Here is an 18,943-nt window from a genome sequence, read left to right on the forward strand (position 1 = left end):
GCGTATAGGTATAGTGAGCGGAAGGGCTCGGGTTAACAACACTATGGTCGGATCCGATACAAAGCACAGATCATGCAATCGACCCAAGAAATTTTTCACATGATTGACTTGAGATAGGGACAGGTCCAGCAAGCCGTCAACAAAGTCATGTCGTGACATGGGCACTAGGGTACTAGACTCGTTTACCGAAGAAGTTCCTGGCAAGTTGAAGTCACCAAGAAATATCATACGATCTTTATCAGATAGCGAGGAAGAAACAGCGGTTAAAGCGGACAAGTGCTGCTCATAAATTGAAATATCCGAAGAAGTTGGGATATACGAGCAAGTAATGAATATAGCGAAAGCGGGAAGAATCAGTTTTACACACAGGAATTCCAGTTCCTGTTGAACTTGGACTGTGAAGTGTTCCGACGTGAAATAAGAGTCCACTGCAATTAGAACCCCCTCTGCACGTCGAGACGAACGGTGCTTTCTAAAAGTGGTGTACCGACCTGCCAAAACCTCAGAACTAAGAATGTCCGGCTTTAACCAGGTTTCAGTAAACACAATAACGTGGGAAGCAAATGCAACACTATCACGGAAAAGAATGCTGAGCTTACTACGCAAGCCTCTTACATTCTGATAGGTTACTAAAAGAGAAGTTAGTTTTTCGGAAAGGTGGAAGCAAGACGGGAAGTTGAGGAAGAGGAAGTTGAGGGTGGCACACTGGAAAGATTTGTAAGGGATATTCTTCTTCTTAGCCTTAAACTCCTTCACCACCAAATGCTCCGGCCAAAATTTGGCGGAGCAAATGGTGTCAAATTGAGTTGGGGAGATGCTTATCTTAAACGAGGCTATCTCCCTGGCATAAGAGAAGTTAAATTTCTCCACCTTTAAACCCACGGCTTTTATTTTGCTTTGAATAAAAGCAATTACATCATTAGATGTGAGGTCAGGGGCCAGCCGTGAAACAAAAACTTGTCGTTTTGGTGGGACTCCCACCAGTGGTTTAGGCACCACAGGCCTAGTACCTGTGGTGGCAATATCCGTAGGTCCGGCCCTTCTGATCACTGATGGGATCACCGAACGGGTTGCGGGTTTCTTTTTCCCACTTGGTCTGTTAGAAGGGCATGCTGCCTTGAAGGCTTTATTGCACGCCTCCGTGAACCTGTTCACAAGACGGTTTAGGTCGTCTTTCGTGTTCGGGCATTTAGGGGCGTTAGGAGGGAGTAGTTTCTCCAGGTTTGTGCTATATTTTTCCCAGTTGGCTTTTCTGGGGTTGGTATGGTCTGTGGGTTTACGGATCTCGAGGGATAATATCGTCTCGATGTACCTGTGATCCGAAAAGGCATGGTCTTTTAGGACTTTCCAACGCTTGATTGTTTCTAACAATTTGTTTGGAGCGCTTTGCTACCGGTCCCGGTGTCTCTTGCAAGCGCTGCCTTTTAGCTTGGAGAGCCACCTTTTTCTGTTCTAAGGTGAACTCCGGGAGCACAGCTGAAGCCCATTCCACCTTCTTCAGCCAGTCGGCTAATGGGCTGGCTTCGCTGCTGGCGTGTTGCCGACGGAGTATGTGCCCTGCACTCCTCTTTACGGCATAGGTGTAGCGTTTGGCTTGGGCGCTTGTCGACGGCAAGTCAACCCCCTCCGCTTTACCAGAAGGTCAGGGAGCCGCAGTATTGCTTAGCTTCCTTTCCAAGGTGTCAGCTTCGGGAGTTACCTTGCCACCCACTCCAGATTCGGGATGCGACCCCCTCGGGTTCGCACAGGCACCTTCCACCTTGCTGGTATTCCCTGCTGTAGAGCCAGGCCTTTGGGCCGCTGCCTTCCCATGCTTGGGATTGCTCCCAGTTGGCGTTTGGGGAGTGCCACACTCATATGTTTTTTTTGTGTTTGTTGCTGTTTTTTCCATAATCATCCCACGAGATGCAGAGAAGGGGAACGGTCAGCCCGGGCAGAGATCCACGTTGCCCGGGGAAGGCATCATTAGAACAGGGGGCTGCCAGGTCCCTGAGCCCTCCGTTAGCGACTGCGCTAGTTTTTATACCGGACCCCAGCCTGACTCTCGGCACGGGTCGAGTAACACACTTAGTCCGGCCCGGTGTGAGGTGGGTGTGGGGGTTGGGATGTGGGTAGGTATCGTGTAGGTATGGGAGTGTGTAAGCTACTTATTGAGGCGACCCCACAAGCGCATCGTCAGTGTTGCTACCTAGCTAACCCCCGCTGGCTCTCCGGGACTGCTTATTTCGGTACTCTCCCGTGAGGGAAGCCCGCTTATTCGCAGCTGACCTACCGAGGTAGGCCGTTTGCTTCCGCAACCCGCAACCCGTTCGGTGGTCTCAGTTAGGCCCCTTTGAGCCACCTCACGAGCTCATCAGACCAGAGGTGGACGTTACACACATCCACTTTTACCACAAATCTAATACACCCCAATACTCATTTTGAGTACCGGGTATAAAAAAACCTATCCCGGTTGGGGAGCTTTAATTGAAACAGAGCCCTATAGAAAAATGATCTCAGTTCCCCTAGATGAATATTTTGTGTTCTTAAATCTTTTGACTTCGTATTTGCCAATGTACACAAATTGATTTTTGCATTTTCAGTGTTCAGTCTTCAATTTTAAAATTAATTTTCAAATCTATACAGCCCGATGTACTATTATTATTATTCAACTACGGCCATATACAAATTATATTTTTACATACGATATATTTTTTTATTAGGGATTTTGATGCAGCAGAAACGATCAAGGAAAAAGTTAACAAAATATTGGATGTGAAAGGTGTAAAGGGGCTTAGTAAATTAATGAAAGAAATAGCTGTCACCGCGTCTTCTGGCAAACATGATAATGAATTAATAGGAAGAGCAGCAATTACACTAAAGGTATGTATGAGTATGGACGTCTGTCAAACATGTTAATAACAAAGAGTAAAAAAAAAAAAATCTTGCCATCAAACCCACAATTTCTTAATAGATCATAGTTTTTTTAACTTTTATTTTTATTAAACAAAATGAGTATACGGATATATTTAATTATTTATTTTCATGCTTTATCCTAGCGCTACAAGTTTTTGTAAAGTCCAGTCAAAATTTAAAAACTACTCAAATGTGAGGTACTAATGAATTCATATGCTCCGGTACACTCTATATCAGAATAATTTTCCATTTCGCGCTACCTCAATTATTTTGTCGGCTATGAATGAATATGTAGGCTAGTATTTCTACTTTTACCTGTTTTTTTGACCAGGATTTGCATGCAAGTATTAGATGTATAGAGTTCATTTTAAAACTTGCATATACCATTCTGCGAGAGGGAGAATCTTTTGACAACAGCACGCCAGCCAACGAAATACAAAAGATAAGGAAAAAAAATCATTCCAGAAAAATTCTTAGATAAACTATCACTGAAGGTGGACTGCCCCAAACAAGGATTTGGAAACACAATCGATGGAAACTCATCACATTCTTTAAGAAAAACGAAATTACTGTAGAAATAACTGGGGTGTATATTGACATTATCAAAAGATTAGGTGTCATTTTAAATATGAAATTCGGTCAAATTGCGTCAAATTCATACAAATAGTGCGTCTTTTGATTTCGACGCCATCGCTTTTACCGAAACCTGGCTTAGCTCTTCTATCAATGATCATGAAATTTTGATTGACAGTTACACTATTTATTGCAGTCAATTCTGATTTCTCATCTGATGATGATTTCTCATTAAATAACATCCATGGAATTGAATTTGTTGTAGTAAAAGTTCTTATTAGAACGGCATTTTTCTTTTTAACCTGCTCCCACATTCGTCCCAGATCTGATGCTGAGGTTTACTTAAACTACCTCTCAGCAATTAATACTGTCGTATCTGCATTAGGTTGCAATGATCACATTATTGTCATGGGGGACTTTAACCTCCTCTTTCTTTCTTGGCTGCCTTGCGATGACGCTAGCCTGTTGTTTCCCAATTGCCACAATGACTTTATCAATGGGCTAACGGATATTTTCCTTGCCCAAATTAATGCCGTTAAAAACATTAGGGACAGACTTCTTGACCTCATGTTTGTTAACGATGCATCTCTAGCTACGGTATCCAGAGCAAGCCCAATATTATTTCCTGAAGATCCTTACCATCCAACTCTGTCGAGCCTCCCTGGTTCTTCAAGTATTTTTCATACTTAAAAAACAATAAATCCAGGCTCTATAAAAAGTACCACAAGACGGGCTCCACGTCGGCCTTAGCTCTATACTCCACCGCTCGCTCTCTGTTCCTTGCCCTTAATAGTCAGTGGTATAATCAATACCTTACACAATGCAGTAGAAACTTTCGTAGTGATCCTAAAAAATCCTTTTCGTTCGTTACCTCCAAGCGTAAGTCAAATGCTTTTCCTCCTTCCCTTCATTACCAGAACAAAACAGAAGCTTCTGCTGTTGGTATTGCAAATTTATTCGTTACCTTGTTCCAAACAACGTACTCCTCTCATATTTACAACGCATCCACTCCGTATCCGTACCATCTACCTCACGCTAACAGCATTTTTCTGCCTATTTTCGGGGAAAGCGTTGTTCCGGAAGGTTTGTCATCTATGGACATATCGTTCTCTGCAGGTAAGGTACCAAGTTGCATTTTAAAACACTGTGCCCAGTCCCTTTGCAAACCCTTGACCTTTCTCTTCAACCTCTCCTTGGAACAGTCTCGTCTCCCAGTAATTTGGAATGAGTCCTACATCATTCCGCTTCACAAGAAAGGTTCAAGATAGGTTCTTGACTTCCTGGTCATCCGGCAACTGCAAAATCTTTGTTGTATCTCCGTCGCAACACGGTTTTTTCAGACATAGTTCAACATCGACTAACCTTCTTGAGTTTTCTAACTTAATCCACCGTGGTTTTCAGTTCTTACGGACTTTAGCAAGGCATTCAATTCACAAGCTCTCTTTATAAGGGTTCCCAACGAATCTTCTAGATTGGATTTTGTCCTATCTCTCTAACCCTACTCAACGTGTTTTGTTTTCTAATGTGTTGTCAAATATTGTAATGTTACTTCACTGTTACAAACGTGTTATTAACTAAAACTAACTAACTGAAAAATCGAATTTGTTATTAAACAAGAATAGCTCTATAGCAATATTATTTTAATAGAATTTTAATCCACCATTACTAGAATCAAAACAAGAAATTTTTGTTTTACTCACTGTTTTTAATTTATTAGTCTATTCCAGTTTCTGGACTGACCGTTTGGTATAACCTAGAAAAAGGAAATAAGGCTCGAAGCCGAGGATCCATTTTAGTAAACCTCACCCTAAGCGCCGAAAAGAACAAGAGCGTGGCCGTACAGGAGCATAAAAATTTACTAAAGCTATTACTGATGTATGAGCTGGAATCCTCGCAAGTGGCATTTTATTGGTGGAGTGGGAAATTTAGCGAAAATGCTGAAATTATCCGATCCCAACATGCTGTTCAAAGTGGATTAACTCCGATTGATTGCGCCATTAGTCAATGGCATGCATATAGTATCATACATGAAACTCATAAGCTTAATTTTTCACTATTTAATTCTATACTCGACGTATTGACTCCAGTAATTAGCTGTATGCAGAAGGATTCGGAAGATCTTGCTACATATTGGGATGGAGTAAGGCGTATACTACCCTCTTGTTTTGCAGTGCTACGAAAGATACGATATAAAAACGTCAGTGATCTGAACATAACAAGAGCTGTAAGCGAGGTGCTAGATATTTTGGGAAAAGTTAAACTTTTTGAAGTTCCGGTGACTATAGATATTTTTCCAACGTCTGTATACGGTTGGATTCATAGAAATGATGCAAAAAATATATGCAATGTTGATTCTGCCATAATCGATGCTATCAATACCGGTACAAAAGAATGGCTGGAACATATTGTAGAGGGTAGCAAATACTCAAAAGATAATGAAACTGATGAAGAAAAATTGCAATATATAATTAAACTTATTCAAATGATCCGGTCGGACCTTCAGCGCGCAATGGAATATTTCGATAAACTGTTTTACCAGTAAGTATTTAAAAACAAATAATATAATATAATAGTTACTAATTAAAACGACGAGCACACGATGAATAATGTTTAATAATTTATGTAATAATTTATAATGTGGCTGTTAAGGTGTGTCTTCGTTCTTGTAAGAACATAGCAGTCGGTCTTTTGAAAGGCTCGTAAAAATGGTTTTGCGCTGCTCAAAACCCACATAAGTATGAGTAAATGCCATAGAGAGCATGCTTGCATGTGGAAGTGTCGGCACAGCATGCCTTTTTAATACTGGACGTGGCCTATCGATGCTCGATCTGGCTCCAGTTGTCTTACGGATAAAAATCATTACAACGAAAAGAAATCTTTTCACAAATATATATTTTTCAAACTAGCAGGCCCGGCCACGTTTCGCTGTGGCTGCACCACAATGTGATCGCAATACAAATGTTATTATACAGTACATGGTGAAGGTACAATATTTTTTTGTTTAGTCGACACGGTAACACGGATTATTCTGTGCTCGTCTCTCTTTTTCGGGACATATATAAATATATAGGGACAGAGTTTAATTTTAAAATAATTTGTTATAGTTACGTCTTTAATTTTCGATCCTTGAACTCGCCTTTAACAGCCTGCTCAGGCAACACCTATTTATAAAGATACTTTGAAACAAATTAAGGATTATTGAGTTAGCGTTAAAACTGAAAGACTAATCAATAGGAAAAGACAATTTGTGTCTATGTGACTGTTAAACAGTACCTCTAGTACCAGGCAACTAGGTCCGCACCGGTGCCGAACTAGCTACCATTCTCATCTCCCTGGTTTCAGATCGTATTTCAGCGGAGAATTTAACACATGAATGTCCTAGGTCGGAACCACCCCCCTCGATTAATGTTTAATGTTTAATGTTTGGAGGTCAACTATGGAGAGTTTAACTGTGTAAAAATAGGAATGTACAAATCATAAAAATGATCTGCTATTGGAAAGTTCGGTAACACAATACAAGGCAAAAGAAAGATAACTTAAATTATTCATTAAAAAAGATTTTACTTTGGAAGCGCAAGTAGCAAAGGAAAAAAGATGGAAAAATGTATTCTAGTCGCGGCAAAGGCTACGGAAAGATTCATGGTTAGAGTAGTTCAAAGGACAGAGGGGCAAACGCAGAGAAAAGTAATGCCTAGTCGGGCGGGGAGTAGGCTTTATTTGAAGTAGGGGATATATGAGAATTAAAACATAAGTTAGGTAGGAAGATAATGCCTAAGTCACAAAATTTGTACAGGCGTTCCAAGGAAATGTTGTTAATTGTGAAGTCAAAAAGGCAAGGGTTGTTGCGATGGAAGGTCATGACGTTACATTTGAATATGTTAAGAGGAAGAGCGTTAATAAAACGCCAATGGTTTGGAGCGTCGAGATCCGATTAAAGAAATAACGGGGACACCGGATCGCTATAGGAAAAACATGACATTATCAGCATACATTAGGACTCTTGAATTAGTTAAAACTTGGGGGAAATCGTTGATAAAGACGTTAAATAATAACGGCCTGAGAAGGCTTCCTTACGGCACACCCGAAGAGACAAAAACTGGCTTAGAAAGAGAAGATTGGAAGTAGACACGCTCAGAACGATTGCAAAGGTACGCATTAGTCCAAAGAAGAAGTTTAGTCGGAAATCCTAACAGAGATAGTTTGTGGATTAACTGAATCGAAAGCTTTACTAAAATCAGTATAAGCTACGTTAGTTTGACATTGCTTTGCAAATCCGGCAGTTACATATCAGGAAAATTCCAGGAGGTTAGACGAAACTGAGCGACGTTTTAGAAATCCGTGCTGTGATTCTGATAACATGGAACTACAAAAGTGTTGGAGCTGAGAAGTAAAAATTTTTTCGAAGAGTTTAGGAATGGCAGATAAATTGGAGATAAAACGGTAGTTTGAGACGTCTGATTTAGACCCGTTTTTATGAATAGGGATTATGTAAGATTTTTTTAAGAAGGTGGGAAAATCACCAAGCTTGAGAAAGAATAGTTTTAAGAGAGGCACGCAAAGAGAATCCGCACAAAGTTTAAGCACGGCACTGGGAACCAAATGTGGACCAGTGGAGAAAGAAAATGTACACGATTTTAAATTAGTTAGAAGGCCATCATAATCATTAAAGAGGGGATGGATACAACTTGATGGATACGATATAAGTGTGCGGCAGGATAGTCGTTAGGTGAAGCGGGAATAGAGGGCATGTTATTAGAAGGAGCAGATTGACAAACTTAAAAAAATGAAGCAAATAGGTTAGAAATATGTTTAATCTGTTCGTTCGTTCTCCTTCGTATATCAGACGCTTTTTTGTTTTGCGCTCCGCATATTTTCCCTTTGTTTCATAAACAACCGGTATTTTCATAAATAGACTTTAATTAACTTCCTAACCAGCCTACAATCTGGAAATCTATTTGTGTTTAATTTGTGTTTAAACATTATTTATTTAACTTCTAATTTTTCGGCGTCGGCTTGTCGTGTTTGTGTTGTTGCCGTGAGTACGCATTACATTGCATTACAGCTCTCGTCTCTCGTCTTGTAGCTTTTGTTGTTTTATCACTCTCTTGCTATCACCTCAACTTCAATAACTGTTCTTTTTCTCTCGCTCTCGTAACTTTCTGTTCAGTAACTCTCTCTCTCCCATTAGCTTCTGCTGCAACTGTTTCCTCTCCTCCATATCAAAACGTAATGGCTTGCACTACAGATGTAAGGCATGCCGTGTGGTTGAGACTGACATGTCCATATTTATGAGGCAGACGCGGAAGGGCTTTAAGGAGCTGACCGTTGGCTTTAAAAAGCAGTACGATCGGCTCCTAGTCATGGAGTCTCAATTTGGCAGTCTGCAACTGCTGAATGAGTCTCCGAGGCGTAAAAGGGTCACTCCGCGGGATCTGCAAGTGCTAGTCGTCACTCAGCAGAAAAACTGACTCCGACCACTCCAAGTGTGCAGCAGTTGATCTCGTTTGCCACTCCAAGGCCAACGACAGCTGCTGGCGAGGCAGATTCGGTAGCCGAGTTCAGCGCTTCGGAGAACGTGCAGCCAAGTACGTCTGCAGCGTCCGTGGTGTCTGCAAGCTCGATAGCTGTCCCGTCTATTCCGATCCCATCAGTGATCAGAAGGTCCGGACCTCCGGATATTGCCACCACAGGTACTAGGCCTGTGGTGCCTAAACCACTGGTGGGAGTCCCACCAAAACGACAAGTTTTTGTTTCACGGCTGGCCCCTGACCTCACATCTAATGATGTGATGTAATTGCTTTTATTCAAAGCAAAATAAAAGCCGTGGGTTTAAAGGTGGAGAAATTCAACTTCTCTTATGCCAGGGAGATAGCCTCGTTGAAGATAAGCATCTCCCCAACTTTTGAGACCATTTGCCCCGCCAAATTTTGGCCGGAGCATTTGGTGGTGAAGGAGTTTGTGGCTAAGAAGAAGAATAGGCCCCCCATAATGCTCGATCTCATGAAAGTTGTCGAGGAGTAACCAATCCATCAGAGAGATAAAATCAGCCCTCTTGAAGCAAAATATAGCCGAAGGCTTTATACAGGATTTGGTGGGACCAGGCGAATGCAGCTGGAAATCAATTTCCAGGGTGGGATGTTAAAGGTCTTCGGAAAAAGATAGAGAGGAACCTCTGTGGACTAGGGTGTTCGTTGAGTCGGTAGTAAAGACAAGGTCTAAAATCCTACCTATGCTATTGCATATGGCGTTTACCTAACCCAATGATGAGTCGGACAGAGAATCAAAGAAATCGTGCTGCATGATTGGGAACATCTGGTTGTAGTCTTCGGATGGAGACCAGGAAATATTTGGAATATTGAAATCTCCGAGGACGATAAGACAATCGGACTCATTAAGTTGGGACGAAATGGTTTGAAAATGGGCTGCGTGAAGCATGTAGGTTGAAAATTCAGAGGACGGTGGGATGTAAGAGCACGATATAAATAGATTTATCGAGGACAGTCGATGTTTAACTACTATAATTTCAATATTGTTATGAGCTTCGACAGAAAAATGTTTGGATGTTATGCCAGAACGGACAGCAATCAGGACTCCACCACCACGGGATGGACGATCCGATCTATATATGTTAAATTTGTCAATAAGGATCTCGGAATCAGAGATTGAGGAGTGAAGCCAGGTTTCGGAGAAAGCGATAATGTCGGCCTAAAAAGTTGCACTATCAGTATGTAACTTGTTGAGCTTGCTGCCCAAATCACGAACTTTCTGATGGGAAATCTTTAACGTACTGGGAGAAGCTAGTTTTTTGCTACTGAAGATTAGCAGACGGAGATGGAGTTGGAAGAATACCAACTCGATGTTCAGGGCTAGTGTAAAGAGGTTACAAATCGTATGTACCGGCGAGAAAGAGGGGTCAAGCAAACTATTTACATGCTTCTCCGGGACAAGAATTTTAAGAGAGGAGATGTTTCGCTTCACCTTGAAGTTAAATTTGGTAACTACGAAGTTTCGGACCATGACCTCCGTAGCCGATGCCATTAGTCAAGAGACGAAAATAGGTTTTAGAGGAGCAACCGCAGTAAGAAAAGATAGAGGAGTCACAGAATTATTTGTTGAGACTGGAACAGTGGACGTAGAGGAGTAAGTAGTAAAAGCAGTAGTTATGGGAGTTGAGGTTGAGGGAGCCTCAACATCCCTCCGGACGGCAGAGTTAGCGGCTTCAAGTAGGACCACAGAAGCGCTTGCGACGGCTTCCACATTCACTTTCGGGCCAACATCCTGGTCAGACACAGGCGCGGGAGGGTCGGCAGGTGCGTCTGCACACAGTGGGTAGTTGCTCAAGATGTAGTTCCGAACTAGTTACGAGTAGAAAGCCGGCACCTAGTGCCCCACTCGCTTACCCGTAGCTAGCTCTGACCTAATTACGAGTAACTATTACCAGCTGAATACTTTAATTGTCAATCTGGACATTGGAATAATACAAAAATAAAAATACAATGTCTTTCTATATAAACGTTTAATATGAAAGTATATGTAGCTTAACTTACTCCTCGTTCCTTTTAACACACTCACACTGCACCAGCTGGCTGCAGAATCGATTTCATTGCTGTTATCTGTAAATTCTCCTATTTATTTTAATTTTTTCCTCCAATCCTATCAGCTTCTCCTTCGTTTTTATTGGGAACTGTTCTCGAATGGGGTTAATCTCGACCTTTTCTTTGACGAGCTGTCTTATGAGAACAGTTTGGTCCGACAGAATTTTGATCTTTGCTTTTAATTGATTTAAAAACCACCGCTGTTAATTAATTTGATTATACAAATATTTTTGTATTAATCTTTGTTAGTCTTTCTACGAATAACAGTATTCTCCAGTTGCAGAGTTCCTAAAATTATATACATATTTTCATTTATGTATTCCACTACTCATTAGAATGATTGTTTATATGTATATACCCGTCGTTTTTTCCAACTCATCTAATGCATTCGTGCAGGTTCTACATTACTACATTTTTTTTTATTATGAAATAAAATATTCTTACCATTGCTTGGCATGGAAAAACCCATACCTTTTTTTGGTGATACACATGCACGCTTTGGCCTTCGCTTTAAAAAATACTGACTAAGTTCGTCATTTAATGACGATATATTTGGCTGAATCTCGGTATTTTCATAAACTAGTTTCTTCTCTTCTATATGAATTCCTGTTTCAGCCAATTCTTTTTCTTCCACTTTTTCTGTCACTTTTCCTTCACGGCAAAGCGTGAACTTTGCAACGTTAGCTTACCTTTCACTCATTCGTAGTCTACGCAAATGCCTATTGCTCATAATTTTTTTTAAATTTATAATATATCTGCATGTACCTCTTTATTAGTTTATTTATTAATTTGAAATTGTTACTTCTAGTTTTCTCACTTTATAATTGATGTTAATCAGATTGAAACATAAATGACTTTTCCAGCAAAAGATCACGATTCAAGAAGGGAAGAATGCACACGCGCGGAGAACAAATGCTTTTTGTTTGAGTAAATTCGTTTCTTTTGCATTCCGCGTGCGCAAGTAGAGTTAAATATCACGATTAACTTACCATTTTGGTGCATATTGCAAGGCGTGGCATCGGTAAAAACTAACTGAGTGGGCAGTGTATTGTAACTCTTAATCTGGTTTTTTTATTTGTAGACTTCGAAAACGGAGCGAAGACGGCTACCTGCGTAGCCAGGTGTAGAACTAGTACATTGTAGTCGGCGAAGACCTGGTCCGCATTCGCTTCTCTCGTAACTAGTTGCGTATTAAACGGTAAACGGCGCGGAACTAGTTCGAGAGGGGTCAATTGGTTATACTGGGACGTGCGAAAAAACGGCAAAAATAGCTAATAGGCCAGGTTCTCATAGTCTCATTAACTTTTTTATAGTAAGGTATTTTTTAATATTTTGTTAGCAGCATTAGCTTCTACCAAAACAAGATATGAATGAAAAAGTTACGACACTTACAGCCTTGATCCGGAATGTAGTTATTTACTTTGGATACAAGGAATTAAAAAAAGCTGGGAGGCCAACTGTAAAAATAAATGTATAACCTACGTGTCTATAGTGCATTTAACTTTTTTGTCACTTTATTTTTTTCAGCAAAATTCAATTAAACTATTCAGCTATCCTTTATTTGTTATATGACTCAAAACTGAATGAAATCTGTAAACCTATTGTCAAAGACGTGTGCAATAATATTAAAAGATTGGATGTGCCAGACGATCAATTCGAATATTTGCCAAAAATCGATAATTTGAATATGGGAACTACATTATTTGAACTTTATTTGGTGCTCAAGCGATACGTCCAACTGGGTAAAACTTTAATTTAAATCTTCATTTGTATACCCTTGCAGAGCGAATTACTTCGACCATCTGGTCTTAGCAAAGTAAAGAAGTAAGCATTTGTGACCAAACATTATTTATAAAGAGCCCACTCCGTTTGTCTGTTTTTGTGCAAACCAGTCTTCAGCTTTAAAACTATCAATGAAACATGAAACACTTTTTTTAATACCGCTTTCGATTTTGCAATTATCTTGAAAAAGTTAAGTGGTGTTAGAAGTTTTTTAATTTTTTTACATCCCGTTTAACATAATAAAAATTCCCATAAAATACTGGCTTTTATAGCTTATACAATTAGCAAGCGTATGAAGAAACAATCTGCAAGGTTATAAAAAACTTCGGAGTCGAAGCTAGTCTGCCGTGGTTTTTGGATATACAAAATATGTATTATGCAATTTTTTATTTATATTTTGTAGGAAAATCACTGTGTACCGATGAATTGAAAATGATTGGATTCTATCAATGGTTTGAGACAGGTGTGACACACTGGCTTGACATTTCAATAATAAAGGCGCTCAATCGTATTCAGAAAGCAATAGATCTGGACCAACTGAAGGCGGTCGACGAAACCGTAAAATACAGCTCTTCTGCCGTGGATACTCTTTCAATTTTTTATCAAATTAAAATATTTTGGCAACAATTGGATTGGCCGGAAGTTGAGGGCTGCTATACATTTATAGCTAAAATTGTAAATGTAAGAACTAAACCACAAGTAAGAAAAAAATATTCTTAACGGATTATTATCTACTATTTCAAAATAGGATCTATGTCGATGCTGCATTTTTTATGCTCAAAGAATGTCACAAAGAGTCGAAAAGCTAACTAAACTCGGGGACAATAACAAGATATTCAGTAAGCAATTTAACATTAAAAATTTTCATTTATTTAATTTTTTACCCTCTAGTTTTATCAGAAGAGTGGTGTCTAGCAATTAACAATATGGATTACATCCGTCAGAGCTTACCATCATTTATAAAGGTAAGGCTTTTTCTACCCTTGAAGTGGATATCATTTTTATAAATATTGTTTTACCACATGTGCGGGGTTTTGACCTGCTCTTGAAAAAAACCTTACCTTAAAACCGAGACCTTAACTAAAGCATAGGCGTAAGTTTTTTGATCTTTTGCTTGTTACTTAGCGTTCAGAGTTTTAAATAGGGCCAGTCACCATACTTGAGTAGAATAGGTTTGACTATCGCAAGGTAGCATTAGGTGGCATTCAACTATAACTATAACTATACAACCCATTTAAGATTGTAGGGCTTGAAACGTTAAAATTGTGTTAATTTTAGTATTTTATATATACATATATAAAAGAAATTCGTGTTAGTTACACCATTTATAACTCAACAATGGCTAATTCGATTTGGCTGAAATTTAATGAGGAGGTAGATTAGATTCAGGAGACTGCTATGGGACACTCAGATTTTGAATCAAAACAGTTGGCAATGCGAAATCGTCGAACGAACAACAGAAATCAACAATTCTTGCAAAAGATTCAAAAATACAATGGTTGTTTCCAAACGACCTACAAGGATAAAAGAGATACAAGAACAGATTCACCTTTGAATTGGATCATTGCAACCTCTCGAAGATGCCCAGTATAATTGTTTACAAATATACTTCTTGGGAAACATGAAAGTGATCGGCGTCAATAGATAAATGCAGCAATGAAAAGAGCAAGAGAGTATTCTTAAAGTTCGTCAGGCTGTTCAAGAGTGCATTGGAGCACATGCCAAATGATGACTATAAAGTAGTGATCAGAACGGATAAACGACCATTTGGAACACACGAGCGCACACTTAAAGCTCCAAAAATATATGAAATTTCTATCCTGCTTGTTGGTTAAAACATGGAAAAGCGTGATATTGTGACTGTACTTCAAAACTTCAAAACAACTTCAAAAAAATATCTGAAACACATCGTTTATATGACACGTTCATTTTTTAAATCAAAATGATAAATCCATCGAATGGTGCAGAAAATAAAAAGAAATGAATTATTACGCATATCGTTTGATGACTCGGAAAAATGCCGACAACTTTTTGCTGCGGTTTCGTCGATTGTTCGTCATTACGGTCGGCTAGATGTCTTTATTACTTTTACCTGTAGTCCAAAATTTATAGAATTGCTGAATTGATGATCAATTGCTGCTTCCCGGACAAACATCAAGTGATCGACACGACATCACAGCACATGTACATATTTAGAAAAAAAAAATTAGTTGCCTGATGAACTATTTTGTTAAGGAGGACAAACGGGCCATCATTTGCAGGCTTGGTGGCAGAGCCTGTCCCTTTTGCAACTGTTTAAACTCTCCATCAGTTTAAGGGACAATTGCTGCAATTTCTTAACAGTCAACTCCCTGGAGCGCTCAGTCCGCGTAGAATTCTGCATTCGAACAAATGTGACAGCCTTGCAGTTTGAAGGCCCGCTTCGTCCACCTCTGCTAGGTTGTATATATCCTCGTTGGCTGCTATGTTCCACAGAGCTGATTGATCGATTTATTCATTGGCTTTTCAGAAAGGCTAATGGCTATACGTAGTCTGCTATTTAAGTTACTGGCCTAACTATGCAAAATCTAACTTTAGTGGCTAAATACGTTAATAAATACCCATACCAAACTTAACTTTTTGAAGTAAATGCCCACTGGTTATTAATAAGGCTAAATGTGGCTTAGGACAGAAATGTAAACAGTAGCCCTCGAAATTTTGAAACAAACTCGTCTCGGTCCGATATCTTAGGGGTGTGGATACCAAATTTGGTTGCTCTAGCTTTTATAGTCTCTGAGATCTAGGCGCTAATGTTTTACTCTAAGCAAAGCCGGCTATGCTACGTGTGTGTTAGAGAGAGACATGACGAGAAAAAATGAAATTGTTTTCTTGATGCTGGCTATAATAATAACACGATCAGATTCTGCAGTCTAAAAGATATGGTCATTCTCTACGATTCTGCGTTTTTGGTTTTCTCGTATCTTTAAAATTGTGGATGCCACAGATTTTCGTCCTTTGTGGGGGCGGAAGTGGCCGGGGCGAAATTTTGAAACATTCTTGTAGCAGTGACATATCACAGAAATCTGGATTCAAAATATCGTTGCTCTAGCTCTTATAGTCCTTGAGCACTAGGCGCTAATAAGGACGGACAGACAGACAGGGCTCAATCGACTCGGCTATTGATGCTGATCAAGAATATATTTTTACTTTATGGGGTCGGAAACGATTCCGACGTTACACACATCCATTTTCACCACAAATCTAATATACCTCAATACCGATTTTGAGTATCGGGTATAAAAATATAAATGTTATCGTGTATTTGTGTAGATATTTACATGCAACAGACTAAAGAAATAGACTATAGGAAAAACAGTAAACTGGTATTTTGTACAGAATAGTCTTTAGCACAACTTCTTCCGTCCCCTAAAATCACACAATTCTGTGCCATTCACCATTTTAATGATACCAGTAAACGGAAACCGTATTAACTAATTTTATACTAATAATTTTATTCCAACCCAAAAAATCGAAAAACACCATTTAAAACCAACAATTTTAAAGATAAAAGAATACCGCAGTATCATAAATAAGGATCTTATTTACTATACTGTTGCGGTCATCGGATCGATATTATAGCTCAATCTCTCTTCCAAAATGGTAAAACAGTAAACGGTGAGTTTCATGTCCGCATTTCACTCGAAGAGAGCGTATTAAGAGAATTAGCAATAAAGAGAGATGTGCTGTTTGTTTTTGTACAAGCAAAATAACAATACAATTTTATGCGGTTATGAATAAATTTAAAAAAAATCTGGCTTTCAAGTAACCAAAATGTAATTGATTTGTCTGTATTCACGTCATTCAGGAACTTGGCATCGACAATGTCATACAAAAATTGGGAGAATATCGCACAAATTTGGAGGCGGACAGATGCTCATCTACTATTAATACTGTTATTGAAAATGCATTAGACACCGAACGCAATCAAATTGTGGAGCTCATTGAAATTGTTTCCCATAAAATGGCACCCGCAATGAAACTCTATTTGGCTGAAGGTGCGGAAGTCCTTCATAAGGACTCAAATTCTATGGACCAGCTAATGATGTATTTAGAAAGTTCATTGGACACTCTCTACAACACACTTAATGAAGTAAACTTCGGAAGAATACTGGAGAGCATTTGGTCAGAGCTATCAATAATACTGTATGACTTAATTCAATCAAATCTTGATGTATGTATTCTTTCGGATAAGTATCTGTTAATACTTACAAACTTTTATGTTTTATAGAAACGGCGGCCACCAGCATATTTCAAAAATTTAAAGGACACCCTTCAGACAATGATATATTGTTTTAAAATGGGTAACGTTGCAACGGACGTAAACATTTTGTCTACAATTCAAAAGAGACTTGACGCTTATGCTCTTGAAACAGCAGATCTTATTCATCAATATTATATTGAGCGATTGGAATATCAAAAAAATCAGCCATTATCACCCTTCGGACAACTTACTATAAGGGCTGAGTTTACAGATTCATCTTTATTAGTAAGTAAAATATTATCACAACATTAAAAAATAACAATTTTTTTTTCATATTTAAGCTCACTATATTAAATGCGCGCAACTTGCTTCCAATGGATTCAAATGGCTTCGTCGATTCATTTACTAAAGCTTGTTTTATGCCAACAAGTCGATTCAATGGTATATCACCAGTAAAGACTACTGTTCACCATAAAAGTTGTTTTCCATTGTACGATCAGGAATTTTGTATGTAAGTACAAATGCGTATGTGTATATTTTGTCATTAATTTATATTATTATTTTTATTTTGGTATTGATTTGTTATTTTTCTTTAGAAATTTGAATGAACAGCAGAGGACAGCAGAAGATAGCTTGATTTTGTTCAGTGTAAAAGATAAGGATCTATTTGGCATGTCAAGTCAATACATAGGAGAATGCTATGCTTCATTCACAGATCTCATGGAATCTGAGGGAAAACAAATTATTATGAATTTGTCTCGACCAGAGTATACAGGTAACTAGTTTTATTCGAAAACATGTACAATTACATAGTATATTAATAGAACAAACAAATTTTTTTTTAGATTCCGAAACGCTGCGTGCCTTGGAATTTAGACAAGGCGATAAACAGGCTAAGGATTTTATAAAAAAATTAAAAAACAAATCCTATTCCTAAGGTGCAACAAATTATGAGTTAAATTACTCTTTACATATAAAAATAAAATCTAGCATCAAAAATAATTTTCATTAGCACTAACGTGCAAGGCAAGTCAACAAGGATGGAGTGTGCCGATTCGCTGACTGCCTCAAGAACATTCACGGCCGTTACTCAGCTGTGTTTGCTGCCTCTCAAGGAATCAATTGAAAGACTGGCTTTCAAGAGTGGGAGTATGTTTCGGCCAGCCGCTGATGAATAATTGTAACTTAAAACATTATGATTGCTGTTTATTAAGATAACGCGATTATAAATTTATAAGTATTAATGAGCCTCCTGTGCACTGCAAACGCTGACGTTTGGCAGTGCGCTTTCTCGGTTAGAGGGCGCTCTGCAGCCACCGTTTCGGCTCTTACTTTTGATCTGCCGGTGTGGCACAAATTTAGTTCTAGGCCAATCTCTCACCGCATTGGTTGCATATCGATCTCGTGTATGCACATTTATCTGGCCGGGACAAGCAGATGAATACGCTAATGTAGCACTTGATCGGAGGCCTCGTGCGGATTTCTGATCGGTAGAAAATAGGTCCACAGTAATCTACTCCAGTGACTTCAAAAACTCGAGATCCTTTCAAACGTTCCTTAGGTAGGTCTCCCATGATGTGTTCAACCATGTGCGGCCTAGTCCTGACGCATCTCACACACTTGCTGACGACCCTTCACACTGCTTTAATACCTCCAATTGGCCAATATTCCAGCGGAATTTGGGATAGCAAGGCGCGAGGTCCGGCATGGAAGTTTCTTTCGTCATAATATCTTATCAAAGGTATGTCCCTTTGGCTGAGCGTAAAATCCTAGCGATGAGTTGCCAAGACGACCTCCAACTCTAAGTAGTCCAGAATGATCGATGAACGGGTTGAGCGAACTAATAGAACTGGATTTC

The 18,943-nt window shown here is 39.2% G+C and overlaps 1 protein-coding gene across 4 annotated transcripts in view; it reads left to right on the forward strand.

Moving 5' to 3' along the window:
* The window catches only part of LOC108154072 (protein unc-13 homolog 4B), a 32,183-nt gene extending 14,096 nt beyond the window's left edge, over positions 1–18,087 (forward strand). For 3 of the 4 annotated variants that reach the window (XM_017284166.2, XM_033388761.1, XM_017284167.2), the window contains 11 exons: positions 2,703–2,862; positions 5,186–6,006; positions 12,591–12,805; positions 13,249–13,526; positions 13,594–13,684; positions 13,737–13,810; positions 16,690–17,055; positions 17,113–17,370; positions 17,427–17,596; positions 17,682–17,860; positions 17,931–18,087. In XM_017284166.2, coding sequence (XP_017139655.1) covers positions 2,703–2,862; positions 5,186–6,006; positions 12,591–12,805; positions 13,249–13,526; positions 13,594–13,684; positions 13,737–13,810; positions 16,690–17,055; positions 17,113–17,370; positions 17,427–17,596; positions 17,682–17,860; positions 17,931–18,022 — 2,704 coding nt within the window. In that variant the 3' untranslated portion in view covers positions 18,023–18,087. Of the gene's footprint in view, positions 1–2,702; positions 2,863–5,185; positions 6,007–12,590; positions 12,806–13,248; positions 13,527–13,593; positions 13,685–13,736; positions 13,811–16,689; positions 17,056–17,112; positions 17,371–17,426; positions 17,597–17,681; positions 17,861–17,930 lie in introns of those variants that run through there. The other variant, XM_017284169.2, reaches the window with a different exon arrangement.
* The last annotated feature ends 856 nt before the right edge of the window (positions 18,088–18,943 follow it).

The sequence above is a fragment of the Drosophila miranda genome, chromosome 2 (genome assembly GCF_003369915.1).
Source record: "Drosophila miranda strain MSH22 chromosome 2, D.miranda_PacBio2.1, whole genome shotgun sequence".
NCBI lineage: Eukaryota > Metazoa > Arthropoda > Insecta > Diptera > Drosophilidae > Drosophila > Drosophila miranda.